The 20,793-nt window shown below is 41.1% G+C and overlaps 1 protein-coding gene across 2 annotated transcripts in view; it reads left to right on the top strand.

The window, feature by feature from the left end:
* Positions 1-19,516, top strand: part of LOC139276062 (prostaglandin F2 receptor negative regulator-like) — a 58,303-nt gene extending 38,787 nt beyond the window's left edge. For both annotated transcript variants that reach the window (XM_070893487.1, XM_070893488.1), the window contains 6 exons: positions 769-1,155; positions 4,671-5,093; positions 5,607-6,020; positions 9,107-9,214; positions 12,154-12,456; positions 15,749-19,516. In XM_070893487.1, coding sequence (XP_070749588.1) covers positions 769-1,155; positions 4,671-5,093; positions 5,607-6,020; positions 9,107-9,214; positions 12,154-12,456; positions 15,749-15,912 — 1,799 coding nt within the window. In that variant the 3' untranslated portion in view covers positions 15,913-19,516. The remainder of the gene's footprint in view (positions 1-768; positions 1,156-4,670; positions 5,094-5,606; positions 6,021-9,106; positions 9,215-12,153; positions 12,457-15,748) is intronic.
* Positions 19,517-20,793: the final 1,277 nt, after the last annotated feature.

Genomic DNA, 20,793 nt, shown 5'->3' on the forward strand with positions numbered 1-20,793 from the left:
GATTTCGGCACGCTTTTTATCCCAGACAGGTCACGTAAATCTCGGAGGTGCGCCGTTTTCTCCAGCATCGGAAACTTGGGCCCACTAAGTGCAAATTGATTGGGGAAACTGTGGTTTTTCAACTTAGGCCAAAAAGAGCAGCCTGCTCCAAAATAACAGCGCAAATCACTGGGGAAAATTGAGCCCACAGAGATGATTTGATAGAAGTGTTTAAAATTATGAAGATATAGGACAGAATAGATAGAAACAGACTGTTTCCAATGATTTGAGGGATCTAGAATGGGGGGATATAAGATACAAGATTAAACGTAAAAGAATTAGGTCAGTGATCAGGAAAATGTGTTTCACAGAGGGTTGGGAGGCTGTGGAAGGTACTACTGGAGTTGGAGATTGAAGCAGAGACTGTGGCCGGGAAATTCCTCTGAGCTGCTCCAAGGTCATTCCTGACCAATGTCAAAGTTTAAAATAGCTTTGATAGGTGGTTGAAGGAGAGATGGATATAGGAACAGGGTGGCCACATGGAATTACTGCTGATGTGGAGGATAAGTAATGTAAATATAATTCTATGGATGCTAACTCCTTTCTAACTTAAATATATCATGTTTCTTTGGGACTGAGCTTAATAATATGATAAAGTGGCACCTCATGCATGAACTCATCCATCTGCTGCAACATTCTTGGGACAGAATGGGCAAGTTCAGATAACTGGTGAGGTTTGGAATATTCTTGGGAGAAAGCTTATTAAAGAATATAATTTCTATATTACAGCCCAGACCCTAAAGGCCTCTACAATCGGAGGGAACCTCACTTTGAACAAAGGTGACGAGATTAATCTCCTCTGCAGTGTAACGGGAGTTGAAGGCATGGTCACGGTTGAAGTCAGCTGGTATTTCAGAACATCTCCAGCAATTGATACTCCGAACGAGAAAGCTTTAGTGCACTTGAACCTTGCAGGAGTCGTGAACAATTCAGATTTTGTCACGTTGAGCAGGGTTAGTGGCAGCGACTACAGGCTGAGAGTGCAACAAATTGATGAAACCGACAGTGGATATTACTACTGCGTAGCCTCAGTCTGGATTCAGTATACCAGTGAGATGTGGCACAAAGCAGCAGAGGGAAGGTCCAATCCTGTCGGTGTCACTGTTGGTCTTCTAGGTAATTTCATTCTTCAATGTTTTACAAGTGCTCGAGTAATGGTTGATTATACCCAATGGTTCATGTGAAGTTAGAGGATACTTGCTTGGAATGTCTTGTGTTCCATTACATTTGTTAATGACACCTTGACATGTGTTACATTGTACAATATTAAAATGGAATTGATTCTATTTAAGCTATTTATATAAAGCTAACTTAAATTAGCTGCCTTTGCAAAGAATGGTGGTTGCAAGCAGGTTTGCTCTACTACACAGTGTAATTTAACTTGAAGCTGTTGCAGAGAAAAGGGCATTCCAACAGTATCCTGAACTCATGAAGGAAGTCACCCATTGAATAATAGGCATCCTACATACTAAGGGACCCAAGGCTGTAGCTGGTCAGATACCATGTAAATGTTGCTGTCACAGATTCCAGCTGCACAGTTAGTGGACAGTCGTCAGCTGACCTACATTGTGGTGGCTTTTGGAATTGTTTGATACAGCTATCAGACTGAACTGTGTGTGGAAACAGGCAGTGAATTATCAGCAACACCTTGCATTTATATAGTACCATTGACTTGAAAAAACATCCCGAAATGCTTACTAGGCATAAGAATGATGCGCCAAAGAAGAGACGGGGAATGTATGAGGGTTTCAGTGACCGATGGGCTGAGATGGGGCAGAGACGTTACAGCAGTGGAGGTTGGCGGTGTTTGTGATGGAGGGGAAAGGGGTCAGAAGCTCATCTTGGGGTCGAACAGGAGACCGAGGTTCTAAACCGACTGGTGCATCCGGAGACAACGGCCAGGGATCTCTGGCAGCCATATGTTCTGCTATGCACCCTTTGCTTCTCCACCTCTGACTTTGTGCTTTTTCCCCTCGCTCTCGTCAATATAGGTGGTGATCCATTAATCACTGTTACACCTACCCTGTGAAACTCTACCTAAAACACCTCACTTGGCTACTTTAATTGCTGTGTTCACAAGCCTCTTTTAAAAACTTAACTCTTCAACTGTAGTTTGTTCCTTTACCCCACCACCCTTAATGTCTCCCATCTACATTCACTACCTCTTTCTCCTCATTAACTGCATTGAGATTTTTCCTTGGGCACCGTAGAAAAGCAAGTTTTTCGTGTATCAGTTTTGTTTGAAAATGATCAGATTCTATTAACAGATCATGCGAATTCAGTTTGAATGAAAGGTACAATAAGGATTGGGAGATCTTGAGAGACTTTCTCTTGGGCTGTCAAAGTACAAGACACAAGGACGAGAAAGTCTTGAGGGCAACCCAATCTGGAGGAATATTTTATATTAAATATACCTGCTTCCAGGATACTTTACCATATATTTTGTGTACAGTAGAAGACAAGTTACAAATTAGTACTAATTAGCAGTATTTTGCCAACTGATTATGTCTCCCTGTGCCCTATTGCTGCCACATTTGTAGAATGCCTTTCCTTAACTGGACCATTTAATTAATTTCACATTCTCCCCTCCCCCCCGCCTTTTCCCTTGTAATGGTCATATTGTGCCCTGTGGAATTGATCCCCCCCAAAAAATTACCCTTCGAGTAAACGCACATCCTATATTTTAATGGATTTCAGCCAGTTAAAAGCAGCATATTATCATCTGCAAACACGAAAACTGACAATTTTTCCCCAGTTAATAGCTGCTACAAAGTGAACAGGAAATGTAAATGGTGAATTGTTTTCATTGTGTAGGTAGATGTGCTAAAAATGAATTGCAGTAGTCCAGAAATGTGTAATATAACAGTGATGAGTTACTGATGGATGTTTTTCTTCACACAAGTTGTAATCATGAGTCTTACACAACTTTTTAACGAACCAACCTTTTGATATTTGATGCTTAATATTCCACATATAGTAGAACACAAATGCATGTTAACTGTTAGTGCCGAAAACAGTCCTCCAGCATAAAGCTTTAGAATCTGGGAGAGAATTTACAATATTGTTCTGAAATTTCACAAGGGTTCTGCTAATCAGCAAGGCTCCAGAGAAATGGCATTGCTGGCTGAAAAACATTCTTTCTGGGGGTTCCACTAGTCTCCCACTAAAAGTACAGGAACGAGGGAAACCACAGCAGAATTTCTAGACCTTTAAGTTCCGTATTGGTGCAAACCACTTGTGGCTTTGCACTAGCGTTAAACTTTCAAGCCCCAAATTAAATCCTTCATGCCCAACGAGAATCGAGCGTGCAGGTGGCTCAAATGTGTGCAGAGACTTATTAACCTGATCCTCGATGAACTAGAGCTGCACGTCATTTTAACAAACTCATTCTTGGCCAGCCAGCGAGGCCCTCGCACCTGGCGGGTGTGAGCCACGTTGAAATTCAAAAATTGGACTCTGATGATGTCATTGGGATTTAGATCCCAACTGTACTTGGGAGCAGTGTTCTGTGCCCGGTGCCAGCCTTACCAGGAGCACTGGACGCGAAGTAGCAGCAAGCCCAGAAGGTGCAGCCAATGTGGCAAGTGCATTTATTTATTTATTTTTAATTGGTTTAGTTATGCACCAGGAGGAAATCGAGTGCTCCTCTGGGTCTCCAAAGGAAACCTATTTCCCTGTGCTTCCATCCCTGACCACAATCAAATGCCCGCCCCCTCCTCCTGCACTTATCTGACTGCTGGGGAAGGTTCCCACAGGTCCCCAGTCGAGGCTTACTGCTGCGCTCGTCTGGCTCCCACCTGGTGGTAGTAATGCTGGGTTTGGGCAGCGGTTGGGACTGGTATATTTAAATGAGTCCTAGGAATTAAAATGGCTTGAACCTCACCCCTAGTTAAAATCGGGGCTTTATGTTGTAAATCAGGTATCCAGATCTAAACGGACTTCAAAGTAAAGAACTCTCCTCCACTTTACTGCGGTCCCTGATCAGGTATTGATTCCATTTCATGCTACATTCGCACTAACTGCAGCATCCATGCAACTGAATGGACTGTAGCATATACCGGCGGGTGGTGTGGGGGGGGGAGTTTATTCTTGGGTTGGAAGTGGTTTGTTGGCATAATTCTGTATGTTGCCCTATTTTTCTCTCTGTTGCTTTGGAATAGCCAAGAGGAACTGTTCCAAGCAAGGGAATTGGATAAATACTTGAAAGAGAAAAAATTGCAGGGATATGAAGAAAGATGTGGGACTAATTGGATTGCACTTTGAAAGAGCTGGCACAGACTTGATGGGCCGAATGGCAGCCTCCAGTGCTGTACTATTCTATGATAACTTGCCATGCTTCTGCACCCTGATTGAACTCTTTGAAACTCTTGATGGCTTAGTTAGAGTTTTCTTGTGTAAGTGTCACTATATGTATCCGCAAACAAGCCAGGAGACCCATACCATAATATAAAAATACTATTCTCTTGTAACAAATCTCACGCACTTAACCTGTTAATGAAAATGCTACTGAAACTATTTATTTTTATAAATAGTTACCTATAGGATCACTTGCAAGTAAATTGATACATATCAGTTTGTGTTCATTTTGAGATCTGTGTTGGAGATAATCTTTGTTCTAATCACATCCACAGATCCTACATACACTGTTCAGCTAAACTCCATGAAGGCACCTAGTTCCTCGGGGGAGTCGGCAGAGCTTGAGTGCCGTGTGTTGGATTTACAAAATGCAGATGATGCGAAGTTGACTGTGACCTGGTATTTCAACCCAAAGGGGCAGGATGGAGTTGCCAAAGTGAGTGTCCCTATAGCAACGATGGATCAGGATTGGACACTAAAATTGGACAATAAGTATAAAGGGCGAGCAGAAAAGGGGGAGATTATTTTTCTGAAGCCTGAGCTACATGCTTTCAAGTTTCAGATGCAGCATGCTCTTGTCTCTGATCGAGGAGAATATTTTTGCAATATTTCTGCCTGGTTTAAACAACGAGGTGATGCATGGTTGAAAAAAGAAGAAATCTCTTCACTCGCCATTGATATATTCTGGAAAACGGAAGGTAAAATGTTCCTACAGTTTCTGCAAAGTCTCTTGTTGATTTTTAAATCCGATGTTTTGCTGTTGTTTAAAAACTTTTTTCTTTAAAGATGTAGGAGAAAATTGAAATTGTTGGGCAACGCTTGTAAATTCTGTTGCAGACAAGGTGGTACAGTTTGAGGATGCTTTGTCTTGTGTGAAGATTATTTTCATGACATTATTGAAATGGGTTAACATAGGCTAGATTTATTTGAATCCCCTCCTTTTCCATTCCGCCAATTCCTAGGAAGGTGCCTGGCCTCTCGTCATTCTCCATGATAGCATGGCTTAGATCGGGAGGAACAAAATGTGGGGTATTGTGGGCACTAATTCACATCCTACCTTTTCATTGTACACTATGCCCTTCTCTCTGAATAATTAATGACTAAGGTTAGTGTGTAATATGCATCATGTATTTAGATTGTAGCAGCTGCAGGTTTAGGATTACGACAAACCTGTCTTTCGTTGCATTTAATGGTGTCCCTTCATTTCTTAGACCCAAGCCTAAGTATTACAGCGACAGAGGAGAAACCAGTATCTACGAGAGGCAACACTTTTGAGATGACCTGTAGTGTTTCTGCAGAGCATATTGAAGTTCCTCATTACTCCGTGGTAATAGCAATGAACGAACCAGCCTTCACTGATACAAAGGACAGCAAAAAACTTATTTCGTTGACTCGAGACTCAGTGGTTAAACTGGAGAGGTGGGACGTTAAGGACCGATCGGAGGATGTTGTTCTGGAGAAAGTCGGTGGCAAGGAATTCCGTTTCCGGCTGTACAGGACCCAATTTTCCGATGAAGGATCCTATTACTGTATTGTCCAGGCATGGGTTCCAGATACAAATGGGGGGTGGTCTGAAGCAATTGCAAACTCATCCAACTCTGTAGCTGTCGCCTTTAAAACAGCAGGTGGGTCCTGAATGTAATCAATCGATTGACAGCCATCAACTGATGAAATGATGGTGTACACATCTTAATCATTCAGATGTGGTTCTACAAAAGACTTCTGACCTTGTAATAAAATTCAATTGTTAATGTGGATGGTTTGATTGTAGTTTAGAATCTGGAAACCTTATAATCTTGGGTACAGTAGTATGGGTAGGTTATAAAAGGAGGGAGGAAAATAATAAAGATTGACCTGGGCAACTTGCATCTCCATGTAGCGGGCTCAATTGGTAAACTGGCAGTGGCTTCGGAGCAGCTTACCTGACCTTCTCTCGACTAGGAAGTCATGGGCAATGTCGAAGACCTACAGAGCAAGCGATAAACATATGAAAATAGTTTTTTAATCAAAACTCATCATACTGAATTAATTTAAAAGAAATGAGATTTTGCAAATATGAAGCAATGAAGTCTATGTGTATATAATAACTAAGGGAACATTTGTCCCTAACTCATTAGCTACTTAATCTTTTTGCAGTAGTGTCCCAGCTATCTAACGTGCATATCATGGCACCCTTTGGAGCCAAATAAAGTTTAAACACATGTTCCCATTAGTTTGCATACATTTCAAGTTGCTGCAATAACCAATATCAATGTTCCAAATTAGTACACGTGCCTGTTGGTGGATGTAAAAGATCCCATGGCTTTCTTCAAAACAAGAGCATGGGATTTCGGCTGGTGCCCTGGCCAACATATATCCCTCAGCCAACACTACTAAAATAGATTATTTGGTTATTTATCTCATTGCTGTTTGTGGGAGGGTGTAGACAAATTGCCTGCTGAGTTTCCCTATGTTACAACAGTGATGTGAACCTCAAACGTATTTCATAGACTGAAGTCATGAAGACACTATATAAATTGAAGTTTCTCCTTTCCAGCCTCAAAAATTCAACCAACAAAATCAAAAAATAAGCTCAAATAGAACTGAGTTGCATAGACCATTTTGCATATGGCCCAAGGGCTGTAAAGACATCAATTTTTTACAGTGTGTGTGTGTGTGTGTGTGTATATGTAGAATTTGAATTTTTATTTGTCATGTGGAAATTGTCGTGTAAATTATCTAATTGCAGCCCCAATTTATCCAAATTCCACCGGGGTCCCAGTATTGCCACGTGGAAAATCTTTACCTCTATGTTTTGTTCTTTTTGAAGAGTTGGAGAATTCCATATATTATGGAAAACACCCTATTGTGGATTATCCATTGGCCCCTGCCAGGATTAAGGAGCTCAGTGTGGCTTTGGGGGTGTGGTTTTGACCTTTGGTGGGTTGAGAAAGATAGTAATGATGCATTGTTGGAGATTTGATCTGAACTAGCTTGCTATGGATCTTCCACTCTAATATGCAGATACCAGTTTACTTTTTGCTGTTAAAACTTTAAGTAAATTTCATCTAAACTTTTGGTATGACCAGTATGTATTGATTAATTCTGGAGCTTAATTGTGGTTTTTATGGGGTTTTTTTCCACTATTGGACCAGTCATCTTTTTCCCCCCACACTTTTTTTTTGTTTTTCATTATTCTCGCATTCCACCCCACATTCAGCTGTGTAAAATAACTGTGTTTCTTTTGATATGCGTCAAATGTGACTCCTGATAAAAATTTGGTTCCAAAATAAACTTTAAAAGAGAAAATTCTCAAACATTTTTAAAAACAAAAATGGGGAACTCTTGTATATAATCAAAAGTCCGAATGATGCTTCAGTATGAATATAACCTGTGAACCAAACCGTAGTATTTTAATCTGGGATGGGCGGGAGGTTCAGTTGCCAATGATTGGTTTTTCAAGTGTTTTGATTTCGTGAAGCACAATGCAGTTGACCTTTAACCTGTTGATTGTACACACATTTTACTTGCATTTATGAGTGCCCTTAAGTAAATAGTCAAAAGATATATGATTGATCTAGTTCCACTTTACCAGGATTTTCAATGTGCTGTGATGAAACCTATAATATATAAACTGGGATTTGTTTTTGAAAGTAACTCTATTCCTGCTAATTACTGAGACTTGTCCTATTCGGTGTGCTTCAGGTTCCAAAGCTACAGGAGTTTGGTTCATGTGACCATGTAGAATTGTGCTCAATTCTGACATTTCAGCTCTACATTAATATTTTTAGGTTCTCTGCTCATCAATGCACATAGTTTCAGTTTTGGCAGTCCAACTACTTTTTATAGGTGAATATTCTGCCCAGTGAAATTCTTATTGGTATGTCATTTAATACAAATGATTAATGGATACACTATTTAATCAGGCTGCAGCCACTACTCTCAAAGATGCACAAGTTGTGCTTTTTTTCGAGCTGCATTAGGGCTGCAATAAGTGTGGTTTACCATGGTGCTATGAAGTTCAATTTGTCACTGATTCAAATGAGGTTGCTCTCACTTCACCTCTGGGAGCTTTTCATTTAGCTTTTCAAATGGAGGAAATAAAAAATCTTCTGATACAGAACTAGCTATGGCTCAGTGGGTAAAGGCCCCACCTATGACACCAAGTTGTACAGACCAGATGGTTACATGTTCAATTTCCAGTCTGTTCTGAGTTAGCCACAAGTTTGGGCTTGACTGCAAGGCCCTCCATAGTGGATTAGTTTTCTGACAATCCCCATCTAAAATTATCAATGAAGAAAAAACACTTTAATGAAGTGTTGGAGGCCAGCCAGTGCCAACAGAGAAGCAAGAGTCAGTGCCTTCAGGACAGGATGGGAGAAAAAATAAAAACAGAAAATGCTGGAAATACTCAGCATGTTAGGCAGCATCTGTGGAGAGAAAAACTGAGTTAACGTTTCAGGTCGATGACCCTTCGTCAGAACTGAAAAAATAGCTTCTTAAAAAAAAAAAATTAGCACTTCATTTCTGTGACCTGGGTTCAGTGCTGCCCAGCCACAGGGAGTGAATGTTCCCTCTTATTTTCTGGCTATTAAGTTCATTAGTTGTATATGTGAAGCTTTTTTTATCTGCCTTATAAGTGTAGTTCCAAATTTTAAAACTTAAATTCAATACAGAGTATAATAAAATAAGCCATCGCATGTCTATTAACTTGTCTCATCTTGCTCTCCAGCTCCCCGGTTTAATGTGACTTTACATTCTGAGAAGGCTCATGTATACCAAGGCGAGACTGTGGAGATGAACTGCACTGTTGACCTGTCTGAGATACCTAACAACTCAGGTAATTTAGAAAAGTTGTTGCAGGTCTATAATGGGCGCATACTATTTTCTCAAATAGGTTCTTCTAAAGGGCTCTTGGCTACAAGCAGGTTGCATTTGAAATCTTCAGGCAGCCATGGTGAGCTCTTCCACTTAACAGCTGTTGCTGTTCAGGAATCTGCTGTGGCTTCTATTGATACAGCATCTTTCCTCTTTCTAAAGTATATAAATTTGTGTTGTGTGTGTGTTTGGGGGGGGGTGGGGTGGCAGTGTACAATGAATAAAGACAACTTACTGAAGGAATAGTAATCTTCATTCTTCCAATGAAGTTCACCTACCTTTTTACTATAATCAGGAGCAAGAATAAAATTCTGAGTTCTATTATTAAAGTCCTGCATCAAAAATAAAAGAATGTTTGGAAAAAGTAGGTGAGGCAGTGTTGGGACAGAAAGTTCCAACTGTGATTTATTCTGCTGTGGCAGGGCTGATTGAAGTGAGTCTTGGCTCTGTTGAAGAGCAGAGCAAATGGAAATTTATATAAAAATTTAGAAGTAGTAATTTTTTTAAAGAAAAAAGAAAACCCTGTTTTGTTTTCTAATTTGATCTCTGTTGGTTGAAAATGATTGGGAATAGAATCTGGAATTAGTGATTGTATAGGATAGGGTATGGGGTGGGGGAAGATCTGATGGTATATTCTAAGAGATGGGAATCCTAAAAAATCAACATGGCCAAACTCTGTTCCCTTTGGATTGATGTCTGTGATGCGTAAAGAATGTTAAACTGTTGGTAAATAATTTTCTTTCAGTGAGCCCAATGGTCCAGAGCACATTGTGGACTGTGCAGGCCCATGGCAATTAAAGTGACCTGGCACTCTTGGGCAGAATAGCATTGATATATGTTTTTCACATGAAGTCGTCTCCTGTACAACTTGCCCCACCCTCTGCCTGATAACACTGTTTCAAAGGTCATTTAAAATACTCCCTCACTGAGCAGGTCAGTTGCACCTGTTTGTGGTTATTCTCAAGCACCCTCAGATACTGACTACATAAGGTCTCTTTTCTGAAGAGTTGTTTTACATTTAAAGTCCTTCTACTCAAATCGAGTGATATTTCCCCTTTAATTATAACCAATGAGCAGGGTACTGTAATGTAAATGCCTGTGACTTTGATGCAATTTTATTTTACAGATGCTTTTGACTTTGACCCACTTTTGAGTGAGTTTTATTGCTCCTACTCTTAATTATTTGAGCTCAGTTAGTTATGGTTTCTTTAATCTGCAGTCAGTAAATGATTATCCAATCTTTTTTACTGGCAATCATTTTAGCTTTCAAAATACACATCTTGAATTAAACTTTCAATTAACTTTCTACTAATGTGAAATATATAAAACTATACAATATTTCGATATGTTAGCAGCTGGATAGTTAAGAAAATCAGTGAACAAGCAGGCTGGAGCTCTTTCAGTGCAACACATTTTAATGTCAAATTAACTGCGAGGCTAACTGCGCTCGCTGTTATTTATGCGCAAATGCTATGACAACTTCAGGTGAGGGGCAGATGCATGATTAAACACGGAATCTAACAGTTGCTGTCCGAGATGCACTGCTCCGCCTTTAGCTTTGTGAAAACGTCCCCTCGCTGTCTGGCTCCCCATTGAAATGCATCGAGTGGTGTGAAGTTGCTATACTTGCACAGTAGATACAAAGTAAAGTCACCACAGAAAGTTAGACCTGGTCTGAAGTGACACAAGAATTCTATTTTGAAGCCACTTAAGGTCCACACATTTATTTAAACCCGGATTAGCTATCCGAGATTCTTTTTTAACGTGCTAATTATTCATTACTGCCAATGCACCACTCTGGCACTGAAAATTAACTCTTAAAATTGCGGAGTCTCATTCCTTCAGGTTTTAATTGTTGGATATTTTTAAAGTGTGAAAATTTAAAATAACAAAACACTTTTACTTTTCCTTTGCCTTTATTTCTCTCTCTCTACCTCTCTCTCGATCCAATCTTTCTTTCCCTCTGATTTTATTTCTCCTTCTGTACCTGATTGACATTAAATTCACTGACTCTAACTTAGACTTCCTTCTCCTCCTACCTCCTGGTTATTTCTCAATCTTTCAATCTGCTTGCCTTATTCATTCGGCTCCCAGATGCACTGTTTCCCTCACTGCAAAGTTATCAGCTAACACTTTTTCAGCAACTTGCGACGCAAAATATCGTCAAGATTAAACAGACCACCCAATTTTCAAGTCTCAGTAATGGCAGACGCCGTTGGGTTCAGACCTACAGCAAATGATGGCCCAATATATTGCAGTGCAAGATCACCTTTCACCAGGAAGTTCTATTATTGTGACTGCTTTATGTATCTGAGCAGTGGTGCTGGTCGTGTATTAAAATATGCAACTACACCCGCCCGCCACCCACTTAACCTAGTGTCCCTTGAAGCCAGATTATTTTGTTTTATCGAAGTGTTGGTGAAAAGCATTTTATGAGCATGTCTTAGTTTTCTTGGCCTCCTTGCAGGGAAATACCAACCTCTTCTTGACCCTTTTCTGCCAACATGAAAGAGATCTGTCTGTCTGTGTATCTCTCTCTCTCTCTCTCTCTCTCATAGATCTATCCTCCACCACTCCCTAATTCCCTGAACTCCTGCACTGATTAAACCAACCCATTTTGATTTATAATCCTTAAGGATTACTCTAATCCTTTGGTTACTGACAGCCTTTAACTTTCAAAATAAACACACTTTATTTGATACAGCCTAGAAAATTAGTTTCCTGCCAAAACAAGCTGTACAATATTTCTCAAATCTCTGGTGTTTTTATGACAGATAAGGGAAAGGTTTACATATTGGTGCAGGGAAGGTACTGCGGCTCTTAACAGATTTGAAATAAATTTAAATATGTACATGATTGTAATGGACTATTAATCCAAATGTGATTTATTGATCCTCCTAGATGTCTTGTATGAGGTAGAATGGTTCTTGATCCGACCGTTCTCCAGCAACACAACCCAAAGCCCTCTGGTGTCAGTAGATCAGAGGTCGGTGGTGACACATCAGAAAAACATTAGCACCAGCGACATCAGCGTTGAACGAGTCAGCCTGCATGAATTCCGTCTACGAGTACACTGTTCTGAGAGGCATGTTGCCGGGAATTACTTCTGCAAAGTAACACCTTGGATAAAATCAGAGACTGGAATGTGGCAAAAAATGCCACCACAGCAATCCGATTTACTTGCAATACGTGTCGATGTTTCAGGTTAGTTTTGATTTGGTCATAAAGGAGATTCCATTGAGCAAAACAAGTGCATTCTTCTTGGATATGGTTAAGCTTTCTTTCCAGTTTTCCTGGGGAATTTTAAATTTCTTTTTTTTTTAAATGAAATCCAAGTGGAAACAGGAGAGGGAGAGAATCCAAATGTTTTAATTAATTTATGTACATTAATTTTGTTGGTTATATTGGCTTGTTAGAAAGTTATGCAATATTATTTGCAACTAAAAAAAAAAAAAAGTATTTTCTTTCCTGACTTTCTTTGGGTACTGGAAATTAAATACCATTCTATACAAGATTATATGTCCATGTTCACACTGACCGGTCGGTACACAGCAACAAAGTGAGATTCTTATTTGGGGAATTGTACATGTTGGCAAGTCTCCTTCCCTCATTTACAATTAGTTTGATTTGTTTCTAATGTAAGTTATGGCCTATTTTCCACCTTTTCTGAAAGCAATCTGTATCTTTATATGAACGTGGAGTGAAACTTTTTTGTATTCGTTCCTGGGATGTGGGTATTGCTGGCAAGGCCAGCATATATTGCCAATCCCTGATTGCCTTTGAGAATGTGATGGTGAGCCGCCGCCTTGAACTGCTGCAGTCCGTGTGGGGAAGGTACTCCCAAAGTGCTGTTACGGAGAGAGTTTCAGGATTTTGACCCAGCGACGATGAAGGAACGGCGATATATTTCCAAGTCAGGATGGTGTGTGGCTTGGAGGGGGAACTTGCAGGTGATGGTGTTCCCATGCGCCTGCTGCCCTTGTCCTTCTCGGTGGTAGAGGTCACGGGTTTGGGAGGTGCTGCCATGGCTCTTGTAGACGGTACACATCGTGGGCTACCCTGGCCTGTGCAGGTCGGGGCTATAAATAGAGCTGGAGCGCAGGCCTCTGGAACATCATGGCGGAGGTGCGGCGAATGAGGGTATGGGGCCCAGAAGAGCCGAGGGCCCGGGGCAGCACGGACCTGCCCACACTGTGATATGTGTGAGCACTAGGTCCATGCAGCAGAGCAGGTCTCCAGTTGTCCTGGTTAATCCTTGCCACTGGATAAAGGCCTAGCTCTGTCAAGCCCATGTGGTGGCTGTTGTGCAACGGTCACCACGCGTTTTAAAAAAAAAAAAAATTCACGCACAGGCATCTTCCATCCCCTCAACTGGAGTTCAGGACTGGAACATCGGGTCCTTCATTGAAACATCTGTGAACTCTCGTGGAAGTAAGTCATCCTCGTTCGAGGGACTGCCTATGATGATGAGATGGTACACACTGCAGCCATGGTGTACTGGTGGTGGAGAGAGTGAATGTTTAAGGTGGTGGATGGGATGCCAATCAAGCAGGCTTCTTTGTCCTGCTAGATTTGCACCCTATGCTGTCAAGCTTATTGAGTGTTGTTCGAGCTGCACTCATTCAGGCAAGTGAAGAGTATTCCATCACACTTCTGACTTGTGCCTTTATAGATGGTGGAAAGGTTTTGGGGAGTCGGGAGGTGAGACATTCTCCTCAAATACCCAGCTTCTGACCCTTCTTTCCACATTATTTATGTGGCTTGTACAGTTAAGTTTCTGGTCAATGATGACCCCCAGGATGTTGATGGGGGATTTGGCAGCATATTCAACTGTTGGTGGCATCACACGCCCAATCCTTTACCCAGTGTTTGCAGATACACACTTTTTTCCAGATGGGTCACTGGATAGCAATCAAAATAACTCTCTCAAATTTTTCATCTTCCTCTTCCCCCTTTCTTGCTCATGGGCATGTGGTCCATCATAGAACCCAAATGCTACCCTGGCTGAGAGCAACTAATTTGATGTGGACCAAGGTTCAAGCCTGGAATCTACTGGCCTGTAGGACTTGGTATTAAACCAGGCAGTACCTTTTAAACATTTGCTGATTAGAGAAACCTCTTGGTTCACTTCAGAACACAAAGATCGACCTCCAATGGCAGGTTGGCTCTTGTGCCAGTGATGTCACATACCTTGGCCTTTTTGACCTTAATAGGCGAGCAGCTTTTATAATAGCTGGTGAGGACACAAATAAGAAGTGTCTTCATAAATAAGCAAGCATCACGAGTTAAGCTCAATACAAATTCCTTTCCGACATTTGTGCTTATCCTGTCTGCAGATTAACGCTGGGCAGCATACAGCATTTGTGATTCACCCTTTGCCACCTAAGGAGAGAATTTTCATGAATATTGGATTGCTTGAGTACAGCAAATGCTAGAAAATCGAGGAGGTTGGAATGCACGCTTATAAAGGAGCCTGCAGGATTTTCCTCCATTTAATTTAAATGTTGGAAAATTGTGTGGTTCTTTTACAGGAATGTGTTCCAACTTCCAACCCACCCAATTTTCTGGAATTCACTGTGCCCAGGCAATCCAGTGCATCAGGGTGCTGGTGGTGGAATATCTCCTTTTTAGTGTCTGTCTATTTTGAGATGGTAACATCCTGAAAGCAGTCGAGCAGTGTTGTCAGGAGAACGTTTCTATGACAACACCGAAATTGCTCGTATCTCATGAAAGTAATCGTGTAATAAAAGCTGGTTTGATGCATGGCTTAGACTCTTGCAGCCATGACGCCACAGTGATACTGAGCTGAGCCACAGAAGATAAAGTGAACCAATCCTACACATTGATACATATACATTGATAGCATATAAACCACAAAGTGGATTCTCCTCATTGATGTTTCTCGGTGATTTTGCTGTGTTGCTTTTCCAGGGATAAACATTCAGTGGACTTTTGTGTCACACAAGCCAGTCTGATAACACATCGATTTAGTGTGTGAGTATAGATATAGAGAGAGATGGCCTCCTTTTTGGTCATCATAATTTTGTGATCACTCATCAACATTGTTTCACACAGGATATTCCTGCTTCTGAAGTGCCCTCTTCAGGTAATTGTAAAGTCATTTGTTAACACATTATGACTTGTATGTGGTTGGCGAGGGTTATAGCAAAAAGCAGAGAGAAATGGTGGGAGAGCAAAAGGGCAAGGATGAATGACTCGAGTAAAAGCCAAAAATGATAAATATACAAATTTAATGAAAAACAAGGTATAAAGGCAGTATTAAAGACCAAGGGAATGTGAGAGTGAATAAAAGTAGAGCTCAAAAAATACAATTCCGAAAAACTGGACAAATAAGGTGCTAGAATTGAAAATGAGTATTTGCATAATGCAGTAAGGAATATAAAATGTGAGGAACATGTACTAACTGCTTTTTTTTTCCTGCCCTCTTTTTTTTTCTCTCTCTCTCTCTCATCCCCCTCCCTTTCCTCTCCTTTAGTGCTAGAATCATTTAAGATGCCTTTGATATACGGGATTGGCAGTGCCTTATTAATTGGACTTCTCGCCTGTGCAATCGGACAGTGTGCTTCTCGATTCTGTTCCGGGGAGAAAATTGCACAAAGATATGAGCAACACAGGTTAATCTCGATGGGCACGGACTAAGATCTCTTGCAGTGTTGCAGGAATGCCCATTGGATGAACTACAGAAACCATCCATACTCCGCAATTTTGGGGAGGAAAAAAGCAGGTGTTGAGGAGGTGTCTGATATCTTTAGACTTTTACTATGTGCAATGATTGTAATTTTTTTTTTAAAAGCCATGTTCAGATTTCGTGAGTAGGGTAAATTGGGAATGACAGAGTAATTTTGTGAATTATCCTTTAAGTTCAGTAAGTGATGCTGCAGCAATACCACCAGTGTTTCTCAACATCTGCCCATTTCTGTTTGTAGAGAAGACCTGGCTCCAGCCACGTTTGTTTGGTCTCTGCTGGCCAGTTACCATTATTGTGGTTTCCAATTATTGGGGGGAGGGGGGGTAAACTGAACACCATTCTCCTGGATGGTAATGTGGATGGGGATTTGTTCTGCGAAATATTATAGAATTAATTTGGGCAGAGTGCCAAGTTCCACTAGCTTGCTTTACAAAGGCTGAAGCCAATAGAATGAACAGAATGTTTAACACCATTCTGGAATAATTTTTGATTTGGATGAAAGACTGTGGCCCAAAAGGAGACGCGTGGTTTCGCTGCCATGGACTAAAATGGGCTGTAACGGAAGAGGTGATTTTTGGGGTGTTTGCAGGGAGGGGCAGAGGTTCCATTATAAATGATGAATTCCCAGGACACTATTGAGAGAGAACAAATTGTGCAACTTTTTATTGCTGCCTGTGAGCATGCTCGGGTTGAAATTTACACAAGAGAATATCGCTCTTGACACGGCCCTCTCCAGTACAGTGCGTTTTGAGCTGATCTTTGTATGAAGCACCTGGTTTTATGTCAATATAACTCGCTGTGTAAATTAAGCTGATAGTGCAATTAGATACAGTTCGAAACAAACTGCAGCCTAAATTGGTGACTGATTGCTACTGGCTTGGCATCAGTGCAGATACGTTATGCAAATGTGGCACCACATGACAAATCACATGATTTTCTATGCTTGCTGCTTGCAAGCAATTTGCTCTTGGAATATTGTAATTTTTACCTTTTTTTTTAAATAAGTCCAGAAAAGGCTGGTTTCTGAGCAATTAGCAATCATTTGCCGTGAAGGTTGTGCACCTGCCAGTCCTGGACTTGCACGCTAATGCTCATACTGGAGAGAGGAACTGACTGAGGAATCTTGTTGACTGCCTCTTCCTCCCATTGTGCACACCGAGTGGGCAATTGGAGAATAAGATCAATGCCTCCTCTATATAACTGGCCTAAATTAGGCGACACGACACTGTGGTGAAAAAATGAAATTGAGGCCTACCACCAACACCACTATGGATTTTCCTCCCGCCCTAACTGGGAACACAGCTGGCTGCCCCTTCACCACCTTGTCACATTAATGATGGGTGGCGAGGTGAAGTCCAGGAAACCCACTCCATTTCGCTGACAGACGCTGATCCTAGGGACTGCCAGGAGAGGCATGACTGATGGATTCTGGGGCAGCAATACAAGGCCAGTTGCAGTTGCTTTTTGGAGGCAGTGGGCCCAGTAGTGAAAATCTCTCCTCTTTGGGCCCCGTAACCTTGCTGACTGCAGCACTGCTGCATCATCATTGTCTCCCGTCAGTAGCAGGCTCCCTTTCGCTGGTAGGAATCCCACCCTGCATTGGTAAACCGCTCAGTCCTGTTAAAATGGAAGTCCAGCCTCAAACCCACTTAGGCAGCGAACCCACCCGGGAGGAGAATCTAGGCCTGGATGTCATTTTGTGGAACAGTACAATGGCCACATGCTGCTGATCTCTCTCTTGTAGGAGAAGTGATCCATGATGGCTAACAATCTCTATGGGAGAAAGGCTAAAACAAACAATCTAGTACAACTCGTGTCTTTTATTTGTCTCCAGCACGTGCTAAGGAGCAAAACATATATTTTTCTGCTCTGGCTGTGTATGCTATTTTTGTTCTGTACAGATTAGTGAACGAACCAAGTGCCAACATCGCTTAATGGGAATTCTTACCATAGTACTACTAAAAGTTTTTCCAAGTATTTAATCTGACTGACTGACTGAAATACACTTTACTAAAAATTAGGATTTTTAAATTGATTTTGCTTAGAATTTTGTTTTAAAGTAGTGGCTTTTATATGATGGCACTTAAACATAAACATTTAATAACTCTAATCACAACCACTGACTGAGTTCCAGTTTTTCACATAGTCAATTTCTCCTTTTTTTAATAATTGTTTTTCACCAAGGGAATTGTAACTCTATTCCTACAGGCCCTTGGAATTGCACTGGCAATACCATTGTTGACTGACCTCTTGTGTATTCAAGCATTTCCTGTTGTTTCAGATTCCCAAATTGTGCAGTTTTTAATTTTATATTTTGTGTCAAATAATCAATTATTTAGATGATGGAATGCACCATCTTGAATACACCACTGTTGGAATTAGCCCCATGATGGATGTTGCTGTTCCTAGAATATTGTATGTACTGGAGCTACGACCCAAGGCAGGTGTTTGAGACATTCAGATATGTGTCCTCAAGTTTGTTTTGTCTGGACCATGAGCCATTTTGCAGTGACTTTGCTGCTGACGCTTGTAGAATGTGACACACATAATGATGCTTTCTGTCTTTAATGAGGAGGCAGCATTCTAAATCTTTCCAAGATGATCAATCCATGAAACATAGCCTGCTTTGGAAAGACCCAGGAGAACTGTGATTGCATCTTGTAGTTTGTGTGATTGATGGTGATTGGTGCACAGTGAGTGGAACAGTTAATCCAGCTTGAACCATCTCTAAGTTCCTTTTCTTATTTCAGTTGCCACTTGCAGAAGTTTACCCTGTGGTGGTTTAGATTTCACACTAGTTGTGATAGGTAGTCATGTTTTTAAAAAAAAATCTAATAGGAAAGTTTTTTTTGTATTGTCAGAAGTAAATAACCAGGGGTGTGCAGTCAGTTTCAAATTGGCCACACTTCCAAAGGATGTATCTGTGCCATGCCCACTAGTACACACACATCTGGGGGGTGGGGTTGGGAATCAAGCTTTTTACTTCACAATTGCTAAATTTTTAATTTTAAAATTTAACTCTCTTCCCCTCTCTCCCTTCCCCCTCTCTCCCTTCCCCCTCCCCCATATGCCTATGGTTTGCTGTGTAATTTCCTGTCCGGGTACACAGCTTAGACCTTGGGTCGGAAACCCATACTGATACCACAGACTGATGCTCAATTGTAAAAACCACTCATTTTCCTGGACCTGTATCATTTCTTGAAATATTATTTCTGCTCTTAAAAGGGTCTAACATACTCCCTTCAGGGTACTGATTTGCTGAAAGTTATTTTGGACTTTGAATATGTTTAGGAAATTTCCAAGTGAGCGATATATTCTTCTGCCTATTGCTTTGCACATTTGGGTTAACCAAAACATGTCACTTATTGTAAAATCAAGAAGACAAAAATTGTTATACTAAAATGCATAAAACATGCAAACTCTTATGAATAGTTCAAGTTTTTTAAAAAATCCGTATCTACTCCCTCCTGTAAAAAATTACTTAACTGTCTCTTATAGCTGTAAGTTGCATTTTTCGCAAATGTATGTATACAACACAAGCTTTGTGTTAAGTATTTTGTTAATTAAAGTTTGCTCATGGTTTGTATTCATGTGGTTGCTGAATGTTTCTAGAAAGTTTTCATTCCTTATTAGTTCATCACTGGCATTGCTTTGAGACAAATGTGCCTGTCTTCCAGTAACTGGCTCTCAGTCTTGTGCACTCTCTGATTATTTCTATTCTTTCTCGTTATTTCTCATGTGCAAAATGGGGGGAAAAAGGTTCAAATTGGTGGGGCTATGTCCTGCTCCCCAAGGCTGCCTGAGATGCATCTGATGCCATATTGGCACGGGGCCTGCTCTTTCTTTGGGTCCTTAAGCAGCCTAACCTGCGGTCCTTAAAGGGACTGCTGGAGGCCACCAGAAAATGCGCAAGAATGTGGAGCCAGGAGAAGCAGGAATGCTTCACTTGGATCCAAAGCAGTTTGCCTGTCACATGTTCTGCTCCTCCCATGTTCCCAGGCTCTACCTGAGGGTCACTGCTGGCATGGCAGCCGGCCTAAATTGCAGCTCTGGAAGCTCAACTGGCACCTGCAGCTCACCAGAATTATTGAGGCCTCGGGCCCATTTTTGGATGAGCGTTGGGGTTCTGGCATGCGTGTCGCCCATTCCCTGCCCAAGAAATGGGCCTAAGCCAATTTCTAGACCTATGTCTCTCACTCTATATGCCTTGGAAATGCTTTGTGAGTGTCTTTTTTTCTCTCTCTCCTTCTTTTCACCTCTTTCTCTCTACTTTCTCTTGTACTTTTCTCCCTTTTATCATTTTACATTCTCCATTCTTTTATGTTCTTACTCTTTCAAACTTGTGCCTTGTTTTCTTCTTTTTACTTTTTACATTTTTGTTAATTGTTTCTCAATCCTCCCTTTTTCCTCTTGTCTCCCGTGAAGATCTGGTGGTAGACGTGAAACACTAACTCTACTAACTACACCTATAACTTTGTTTCCATGGGTATGAAGCCGCAGCTCTCGTTCAAGTCGCCACAGTAATTTTCAATCTCCCTTTTGGGAAAAGTCCAACCACCATAGAAACATTTGGTCAAATTATAGAGCTGGCACTTGCTCCCCATCACCACCCAAACGCCAACATCACCTGGATCATCATTTTCTTTTCTAGCCAAATTGGTATTTGGAAGATCCGGTACATAAGAATTAGGAGCAGGGGTAGGCCATTTGGCATCTTGAGCCTGTTCCACCATTCAATAAGATCATGGCTGATCTTCTACCTCGATTCCATCTTTCTACCTTCCTGCATTATCCCCATGTCTCTTGATTCCCTTGGTAATCAAAAATCTATC

Source organism: Pristiophorus japonicus, chromosome 11 (assembly GCF_044704955.1).
Source record: "Pristiophorus japonicus isolate sPriJap1 chromosome 11, sPriJap1.hap1, whole genome shotgun sequence".
Classification (NCBI taxonomy): domain Eukaryota; kingdom Metazoa; phylum Chordata; class Chondrichthyes; family Pristiophoridae; genus Pristiophorus; species Pristiophorus japonicus.